This window comes from Marmota flaviventris, chromosome 18 (genome assembly GCF_047511675.1).
Source record: "Marmota flaviventris isolate mMarFla1 chromosome 18, mMarFla1.hap1, whole genome shotgun sequence".
Taxonomy (NCBI): Eukaryota; Metazoa; Chordata; class Mammalia; order Rodentia; family Sciuridae; genus Marmota; species Marmota flaviventris.
In genome coordinates, this window is record NC_092515.1 from 36,978,297 (window position 1) to 36,988,163 (window position 9,867).

General features: G+C 52.8%; 1 protein-coding gene and 1 pseudogene across 4 annotated transcripts in view; one reads left to right on the top strand and one right to left on the bottom strand.

Annotated features, from left to right (window-relative positions):
* Slc12a3 (solute carrier family 12 member 3) overlaps positions 1-3,849 on the top strand; it is a 31,884-nt gene extending 28,035 nt beyond the window's left edge. For all 4 annotated transcript variants that reach the window (XM_027939068.2, XM_027939070.2, XM_027939069.2 and 1 more), the window contains exon 26: positions 3,704-3,849. In XM_027939068.2, the coding sequence (XP_027794869.1) occupies positions 3,704-3,845 (142 nt within the window). In that variant the 3' untranslated portion in view covers positions 3,846-3,849. The remainder of the gene's footprint in view (positions 1-3,703) is intronic.
* Positions 3,850-5,610: 1,761 nt separating this feature from the next.
* LOC114095753 (cyclin-dependent kinase 4 pseudogene) lies at positions 5,611-7,881 on the bottom strand (annotated as a pseudogene).
* Positions 7,882-9,867: the final 1,986 nt, after the last annotated feature.

The window sequence follows — 9,867 nt, forward strand, 5'->3', positions numbered from 1 at the left end:
GTCCTGCCTCCTAAAACCTAATGTCTAATGCCAGAGCCCTGGGAGTAAAGATTTCAACAGGTGAGTTGGGGGGCACCCAAATTCAGGCCATAGCCCTTTGTTAGGACTTGCTAACTTTGGTCCCTCCAGTCTCTTCATATGCACCTGTATAGTGGGACCTAGAGAATTTTTAATGATTCTAGCACCCTATGCCGTGTGGAAGTCGCTGTTTGGGGCAGATGAGCATAAGAGCACAGGAGTCCTTCCCTGGGCCCCAGCATCCTCTCCTGCAGGTGCTCTCAGGACGGCCTGTGCTTTGCCTGGAGTGAGCTCCCTGCGCTCACTTCTGGAGGGCGGTTATCTTTTGCAGCACAACCGTGTGAGAGGAACTCCCCCTCGCAGCACTTTCCTGTGCCATTCAGGCATGTCAAAATGATGACAGCAGAGCCTTAAATCAAGTGGAAACCCTTCTGAGCTTGGGCCCCTGAGTGACCACCCAGGTTGCATGCCCAAGAAACCGATTCTGCCCCAAACAATAGATCCTGCGGCGTTTAGGGAGATATTATTCTGCAAAGAAAGTGCTCGCGTTTCCTTCCTCTGGAAACAGTGATAAAGAAAGGGACCCGGTTTATCTCAAGCCTTCAGCCTAGCAGAGAATATTCTAGGGCACAGATGACCCAGGGTGTGGACGGGATCAGAAGGCAAGACAGCAGCTTCATCCTGTCTCATGGCTTCCGACGTTTCCTTGGGTGGGGAGCCGGGTGGGTGTGCCCCCGCTTGTGCACAGGTGTGCAAATCACAGCTTTGTGGTGCCACCTTTGTTCAGAGGAGCAGGTTTGCACACTAGCTCACTGTGTGACTGTGGATAAAATGACCCCATTTCTCTCTGGCCCTGTTTCCCTAATGATCAAAAGAAGACTTAGGGGCTGGTATTTCCAAGATGCTCTTTCTTGCTAACATGCCATGATTCCAAGTTTATTGGAATGAGTCCATCTCTCGGGTTGTAAGATGAGGAATTTCATCATGACAGGCGACCTGGGCTGGTGTCTCTCCTCTCCTCTTCCCCCTTCACCCCAAGGCTGCATAGGGAAAGCCCATCCTCGGCCCGGCATCCTTATGGGATTAGCTGATACAAATGGCGAAGTGTCCTGGCGCCTTGGAGAAGCGAGCTGCACCCACCCGCCCACATCACAGCCGCAGTTGTTGCCCACAGGGGCCCTGGGTTCTTGGGTCACCTCCATGGGGAGGACAGACAGCTGCATCTGTGCTAGTGATCTCCAAGCTGGAGGCAGGCCCGGGGGTTCTGAGCTGCTGGACAACTGTAGGAGCCCAGGATCCTGCATTCCCCAGAAATTCTGTTGTTGTTGGATTTTTTTTTTTTTTAAACTGGGCATTGAACCTTGAGCTCGGCCATACTTGCACAGCTGCCAAAGCAGCCTGGTCAACCGCCCAACAGCCTTTTACTGTCCCAACAACCTGTTCTTGTTGGGGTCAGACACCTCTTTCTTCTGTAATGGCCTTCTCCTCAAAGTGAGACAGAGCTCATGGACATTGCACTTTATGAATCGGACCTCTGTGGTACTCAAGGCACCGGGCCTTACTAATTTTCAAAACTGTGTTTGAATCAACCTCTGCAGTCTCATTTCAGAGAGGAAGAGCCGCCTCGGGAATTAGGCAACTTGCCAGGGGCCTCATGGGTGGGGAGTGCAGATAGGATCCGGGTTCGTGTCCCTAGGTCCTGTTGCAGGGCAAGCCTTCGGCATCTAGTTAGCTCCAAGAGATGTGATCAGGAACACAAAGGCCCTTTGTTTTGGAGCGGCTTTGTGTCTGAAGATTAGTAGCCTAAGATGGTGCATCCTGTGCAGAGGGATAAAGGGTGTCATTGATTGGTGCTGGGAGTGGTAAAGGCATCTGTCCCTTGGACAGTTGGACAGTCCCCTACGGGAAGGAACCTTGTTCTGAAGCTTGAAAGGAACCGCGGGAGTCATGGGTGTCCGCTGCCCCTCACCTTGCAGGGACCAGTTCCCTCATGGGCTTTGAAGTTTGTGAGTTTGTTCCCTGAAAACAATGTGACATTTCTGGACAGCCCCTTTGTGGTTTTGGGCACATCCGTTCGATCTGGAGAGCCTGGTTTTACATTCTCCTGGGTCTTTTTCCTGGAAAGTCAAAGGAGGATGGCAGTGGCTTAGTGAGGTGCCCTTGCTCCCACCACTACTCCAGTCCTTGGGGCCTTGCTTTTTAAAGGAGGGTGGCCTTGTCCCTAGCGAGGCTTTGATGAGGCTCTAAGTATGAGGCAGCAGCTCTCTGGATTTCTAGCCGCCCCCTCAGCCTGCTCAGGGGGGTGTGGGGGTTGCGGTGATCAGAGTCAGCGGCTGGGATGATCCCAAGGCCCTGGCTGAGGCCCTGCTCTGCCGGTCAATCGTAAGTGGGGACAGCAGCTGCTGATGTGCGGATTGCTTCCACTGCGCCAGGTGCGGCTCCCCAGCCTGTGAGCTTCTCCTGGAGGGCCCAACCTGTGTCCCCAAGGATGTCAAGCACTTTGCCAAAGCTGTGACTGGCAGTTTCTCTGAGCCCAGAGCCTGAGCTCTGGTCCCCACACTGCTCCGCGCTGCCTGCCTGCTGCTGCCCCAGCCAGGGGGTCAGTGCTGCAGGCCAGGCCCGTGCTCGGGGCTGTGTCCAGGTTGATGAAATGATCAACCAGTGAATAGACTTTAGGGAGAACAGACACCTGCCAAGGGCAGTCCCGGGTAAGGACGGGTGGCCAGCCGCATGTGGTGGCCAGCTGGGTCTCTGCCAGAGCCACGCACCCAGCTGTGGTGGCCATCCCAAAGCATTTTTGGAATTCTCAAGATGAAAGAAAAGTCACTTCCTGAAATAGCCACAAAAACATGACTGAACAGCGTTCCAGGGGACATCTGGGTATCTGCTCAGCACAACACAGATAAGGGCCTCCAGAGGCAGCGGTGGGATCCGCTCCCAGGACTTAGCAGGGTGGGGGCAGGGCAAGGACACTCTGCTGCAGCCCACAAACACGACACACTGGGTGGCCACTGGCAGGCATGTGGCTGAAAGCAAGCCTGGCCTGATGTGAGTGGCAGATGGGTTGGGACCTCTCACTTAACAAACACACAATGGCCTAATTGTATCAGACCGTGTTCTAGAACAGGGGAAAGGGCAGGGAACAGGACAGACCTAGCCTGCCTGCAGACCAACACACAGTCCAGTGGGGCAGGCAGACAACAAATCAATACATCCACAGATGCTTTTGAGATTGCAGAAGTCTACGAAGACAATAAAGTAGGGTGAGAGGATGAAGAGGATGGGTGGCCTCCTTTGGGGAGGATGACCAGAGGAGATGCATGTAAGCAGAGAGCTGAGTGGTTCAAGGAGCCAGCCTGGTGAACAGCTGGGGCTCTGCCTTCTAGGTGGATCATGTGCAAAGGCCCTGAAGCAGGAGCACACTTGGTTAATTTTAGGAAGGAAAGAAAGCCTCTGTGGCTAAAGAGGTATGTGTGAGGCTGAGGATGGGAGAAAGTGAGATTGTGAAGCTTGGTGGGGACTATGGAGCATTCCCCGCAGGGGACATGCAGGCCATGGTTTTGTTTAGAAATGCCTCATGGCTGAAGATATATTTTGAGTAATGCCCTGAAGGGTGGCAGGAAGGTCTTTCTCAGGGTGGGTAAGCCCGGGGTGATTCCTCTCCTGCCCTCTTCCTGCCTTGCAGCACCTTGCCCATAGGAAGGAAGGGGAAGTGCCCCAGCTCGCTGTACATGGCCTGGCTGGAGACCCTGTCCCAGGATCTCAGGCCTCCCGTCGTCCTGATCCGGGGAAACCAGGAAAACGTGCTCACCTTCTACTGCCAGTAACTCCACGCTTGGCCATCCGAGCCCGAGCCGCAGGTGTGGGGGACAGGTTGGAACTCGACCAGCTCCAGTCCAGGGACAAGCCTCGTGTTCTGTCGAGTGTTAAGTCCTAGCATCTGATGATCTGACTGCAGAAGGATGGAAGATTTGCACACTGAGGCTGGACTCCACTTCCCCTGGGCATGTCCTCGGAGCCTGGTTTTCATAGACTGGAGAAGCAGCAGCTGGAGTTGTATGGAAAATTCCTTGGAAGATCCTATCTCTTTAAAAATTGTCTTTTGATCTTTATGATCCTTAATTAAGATTTCAATCTTTCATTTGTATGCAAATTGAGTCAGCGAACTGGGTGTGCTTCTTGGCCTCTCCACTCACCTTCCTTGGTAACCCCCGGCCTCCGACCACCAGGACAGCCTGGAATCCACTGTAGGGGCCCTGGGAGCTCTGAGAAAGGGGGGCCCTCTGAGCCTACACAACATGCAAATTTCCTCAGCCACCTCCCTGAGACTAGAACCCACACACAGAACCCACCCAAGCAGAAGGATTGGAAAAACAACACTTCTTGAGAGGGCTGATGGCCTCCATTCTTTTCTGTTCTGTTCTTCTCTTTTTGATGCTGGTTGAGATCCACTAACATGATTTTCAGACCCCCTCATGGGTACTGACCCGCGATTTGAAAAACAGGCTGGCCTTTCCTCTGGGCCCTGGGCTTGTTCCCGCCCAGGGAGGCTGGCTGGCTGGGGAAAGGTCATCGCTGCCACCTGCCCGGCTGGGCCTGCAGGGGAGGAGTGGGGTCTGACAGCCTGGGGGGGGGGGACGGGAGTGGAAGATGAGCCTCCAGGCAGGGAGAGCAGAGGAGTCTGAGAGGTGCTGGCCGCAGGTGTGGGGAAGGAGGGAGAGTAGAGGCGGGGACACCTGGGGGGGGCAGTGCCAAGAGGCAAAGGATCGGAAAGGAAGGGGCAGATCAAGTCCCTGGTGGGTGAGAGGACCCACCAGGGAAGGATGGAGAGCAGATGGGCTGAGCTGTGAGCAGAGATGGGAGAGAGGAGGAGATGGAGGTGGGACTTACACCTGGCTCAGGGAGGGGCACTCCAGTTGGCACAGACTGAACCCCTGGAATGCTGGCACCCACAATGCTAGAAGGAGCGGGGCAAAAATGGAAGGGCATCGCCGCTCTGGACGTATCTGCTCGGTGTGTGACAGCTGTGCCTTCTCCCAGTGCCACCAGGGCGGCCGAAGGGATGGAGGTCTTCAAGTGTAGTCTACCTCCTTCAAGGTCACTCCAAGGTTACTTAGTCCTGGAGCCTGTCTCCTTCTTGGGGTTGGAACCCAAAGCCCTTCAAGCACTTCTCAGACCCCCCTCCCCCCACTGCAAAGCCTCAAGGCTCAGGAGCCCTGGAATTTACGGAGCCCCCGCTGTCCTTGAACTGCCACCGCTTTGCCAAGTTAGACAGAGGACTGACCTCGTCCCTGGGGACCTGGAGACCGGCCTGCCTTTGAGCTTGCAGTGGGCCCCTGGCCCCGCCCCAGCTCTGGGAAAGGCCAAGCTGTCAGGGAAGCCTGCTTTCTGGAGCCTCATGGAAAAGGGTTCCTTGGCAAATGGGGCCCTGTCTTCAGACCTCAGGGAGTCCCCCATCCATGGCAGAGAAACTTTTGGCTTTGAGCATTTAAAAAAAAACAGCAAAAAAACTCTCTTTCATTATGTTGGAACCTATAGATTTTTAGCAATGTGAGTAACTTTTTTTTTTTTAATTTTTTTAGAAGTCTTTAACAGTGAGGTCCAGAACAATGAAAGGAATAAAAATATGTTTGCTCAGTCAACAGAACTTACTTGTTTTGGAACACACTGTTTTTCAACTCTGCTGAGTATTGTGAAAAAATTAACTCTTGTTTCCTCAACACTGAGTTGGACTTCTCTCCTGGCTCTACAGGTCACACTGCCGGATTTCCACACGAACGTTCACAGTGGCCATTGATCTTCTCTTTGCTTCTCTTACATGCATTTGCAGACTCGTGGGAGCCTGTTTTCCTCAGCCTTTGTGGAAGTCTCCAGGCATTTTGGATCTTACCTCAAAAAGAAAAGTGGAGAGGTTGGGTGGAAAGGCCCAGGTATAGCCATCAGGAGAACTGGATTTGAGTTTCAGCCTCTCTCCAAAATTGGCTGTGTACCTCAAATACATCCCTTGACCTCTCTGGGCCTCAGTCTATGGAATGAGAGAATTGGACAGGAACAGGTGTCACCAACCGGTTGGCCTGTCTGATGGTGGTTTGGCCCCGGTAGGGTTGACCACAATCGTGGATTGTAGCAGGGGACTGGCATGGGGTGGGGAAAGGGGTACACATTCTTCAGTCCCTCCCCAGTACCCCTCTTTCTGCTACTTTGCTGCAGGGGCCTTTGGCTTGGGGGATCTCCAAGATGCTCCAGGGCGTGGTTTTGAAGTGGCACCCCCTTTCTCCACAGAAAAGACTTAACTGGGCTTCTCCAGAAATCTTCACCCAGACTAGTTTTAGGATTGTCAGCAAAAGAGTCTCTGAAAAAGAGTCCAATGTAGATAAACTTCCTATTTTCATGTCACCCTGTTTACTTGGCCACTGGCCGAGAAGATACCAGCACTCCAGGTGCTGGACACCCCTTACTAGTTTTTCACAAACATATCCAGTATAGTACTTTGTAGAAATGTGCAAACAAGGCCTCTGGCCTTGAGCTGGGCTTCACAGAGATGTCTACATTTTTTTTTCTTTGTCTTGTTTTGTTTTCCTATATAAAAAAAGGACCCCAATATCAAGGTAAGGAAGGGGAGGAGAGATAGACCCCTTAGTGTATAGAAATGGGGGGGCAGGAGAAGGATAATCCTCAAAAGGAAGGGTGGATATAAAATGTCATTAAGGCAGAAAAATATTCTCTGTAAAAAGTTGGGGGAGTCTTCACAGCCTCAGAGAGAAAGGCAGAGGTCGCCTTCTCAATGAGGTTTTCTCCACTCAAGTGTCCAGAAGAGGGAAAATGGCAGCATCTCTTCCTTCTGTGGCAGCCACCCCAATGCTCATTCTGGATCATCTTCCTTATGTAGATAAGAGTGCTGCAGGGCTCGGAGGGCAGAGATTCGCTTGTGTGGGTTAAAAGTCAGCATTTCCAGCAGCAACTGAGCTCCAGACTCCTCCATCTCAGGCACCACTGACTGCACGGGACGAGGTCCTCTTGGAGGAAAGGCTCCTCGGGGTAGAGATACATCTCGGGGCCAGTCATCCTCTGGAGGCAGCCCAATCAGGTCAAAGATTTTGCCCAACCGGTCAGCTTCAGAGTTTCCACAGAAGAGAGGCTTCCGACGAAACATCTCTGCAAAGATACAGCCAACGCTCCACATGTCCACAGGGGTTGCATACGTAGACTGCAGAAGAACTTCGGGAGCCCCATACCAGAGTGTAACAACCACAGGTGTAAGGGCCATCTGGTAGCTGTATATTCTGGCCAGGCCAAAGTCAGCCAGCTTGACTGTCCCACCACTTGTCACCAGAATATTTTCTAGCTTCAGGTCCTGATGAACGATGCAATTGGCATGAAGAAAATCTAGGCTGTTAGAAACTGGTGCATCAGATCCTTGATGGTCTCGGCTGGCAAGACTGGGGGTGGTGCCTTGTCTAAATAGGTTCTTAAGTCTTGGTCAACATGCTCATATGCTAGGGTCACCTTGATTTCCCGGTCGGTCCGGGAAGTAGCACAGACTTCCATCAGCCGGACAACATTGGGATGTTCAAAAGCCTCCAGGCGCCTCAATAAGGCCACCTCACGAACTGTGCTGATGGGAAGGCCCCCTCCAGCTCCTCCTCCATTGAGGACTCTCATACTCTTGAGGGCCACAAAGTGGCCACTGTGGGGATCACGGGCTTTGTACACGGTCCCATAGGCACAGACACCAATTTCAGCCACTGGCTCATACCATTCTCAGATAAGGGGAGACCCTCACTGCAGGCCAAGAGCTATGAGGGCAGGCCTGTTATAGGGACCCCGGAGCCAGTTCCTTTGGCGCCATACACTCGAGCTCCGTCCGGGGCAGCTGGATATTACGGGTGGGACCATAGACACAGGCCGCAGGCTCGATGTCTACATTTTTAAGATATTACCAACTGGGCTCCATGGTAACAGCTGGAAGGGGGAGAATAGAAAGGGGAGAAGAAGCTCTCCCCTTCTCAGTTGTTGTCCTTGAAGGGTTAACTTGCCCAGAACAGTGAAAGAAAAAGCTGCTTTTATGTGAACTTCTGCAGACTGTTAACTTCTGAGCCCCTCCCTTTACATGCTGGGTATAAAACTCTGAAACTCCTTGAACTCGGGGGTTCAGGGGATTAATTGATTACAGCAAAAGCTGTGCCCTCTGAACCTGGCTGCAGCCAAATAAAAGTGTTTCCTGCTGTCTTCGGTGCCTTGCCTCCTCTGTCCCTACAACCGTTTGGCCAATGGGGCAACAGTGGGGATAGGAGATTTCCGTCCACACTGCATTCTCTCTCTTGCCTTTGGATGACAAAATGCTTCACATTATTGAGTCTAGTGGTGGGAAGTGAGGGCCCCGAAGTCTCCCTTCGGCTAGAAACCCTGACCCCCAGAGATGGGACCTCAGAGCCCAGGCCCTGCCCAGCCCCTGGCAACCCCCTAGCTTAACCCCTGTGGCACCCCGTGCCCAGTTCGTTAGCTCCCATTTCCCCTTGGCATTTCAGCCTTGGCTTTAGTGTCCTCCTTCGGTTTCCTCCCAGACTTCTTGTGGCTTTAAGGTGACTACACTGTGGCTCATTTCCCACCAGAGGGTTTGCTGCCTCCCACTTTCCTGGGCAGAACGGTGGGCCTCATGAGCACACAGAGAGTTCCTGTTTAGGCTGAGTGTCCTTTCAGACACCTGCCTGGCCTCACAAGGGGCGGGGGGTGGTGTTTCAAAAGGAATTAGACCAGCTGGAATGTTCCAGAAGAACCACCTGACTGAGAGGCCCCCAAGGACATGCAAAGCAGCCAGGTTTCATTTGTCACTATGTACAGCTCAGCTTGTCAGAGAAGAAAAAAAAAAATTGCTGCTGACCTCAAGAACATTCACCAGAAGTGTGACCCAGGAAAGCCCGGCCTCGCTGCATTGGTAATTCCCCACTCAAGAGAGTTTAGTCCTAGGACTGAAAAAGTGAGCACCACCCAAGTAGCTGCTTCCTGAGAGGCAGCCAGAAGACATGCTAAGTCTAAAAATACCCGAGAAGAGCCACCTGGCTGGAGGTCAGAGAGCAGAATGTCTGAGGGACGAAAAACAGTGGAGAGGAGGCCAAGTGCGACTCATGAGAGAGTCACAAATAAGCCCTCGCAGGTTGCGGGAGAGGAGCCAATCCCAAGTCAGGGGACTTCGCAACGTCTCTATTTAGAAAATGGTATTTAAAAGAGGTTTCAAGGAGCCAAGTGCAGTGGTGACGCCTGTAGTCCCAGCAGCTCAGGAGGCTGAGACAGGAGGACTGCAAGTTCAAAGCCAGCCTCAGCAATTTAGTGAGGCGCCAAGCAACTCAGTGAGTCCCTGTCTCTAAATAAAAAATAAAAAAGGTTGGGGATGTGGCTCAGAGGTTAAGCGCCCCTGAGTTCAACCTTTGGTACCTAAAAAATAAAAATAAGAGAGGTTTTAAAGATTGGTAAGATTCAACAGAAAGACAGACATGAGAGATGGACTGGGAGAAGCATTCCAGGTGGCAGGAGTGGCTTGAGCCAGGGCCAGCATAAGGACAGCCCTCCGCAGGAGGGGGACCAGACTTCAGCAATTCTTCAGCCAGGGAGAGTCAGTCATATGCAAAGGCCCGGGCTCCCAGGCTCCGGGACTCCCAGGAAATCCAGAGGGGCCAGCTACTAAAGGTGAAGGGCAGAGCCAAGCCTCAGGGAACTAGGCTGGACAGGGGGGGTGGGGGTGGAAAGAGATAAGGCAGGAAGCCCAAGGAGGAGGCAGAATTCTAAAGGCCCAGCAAGGACTCAGCCCCCTAAGAGAGGCAGATGGAATGGAGAGGTGGGGAGATACAGAGG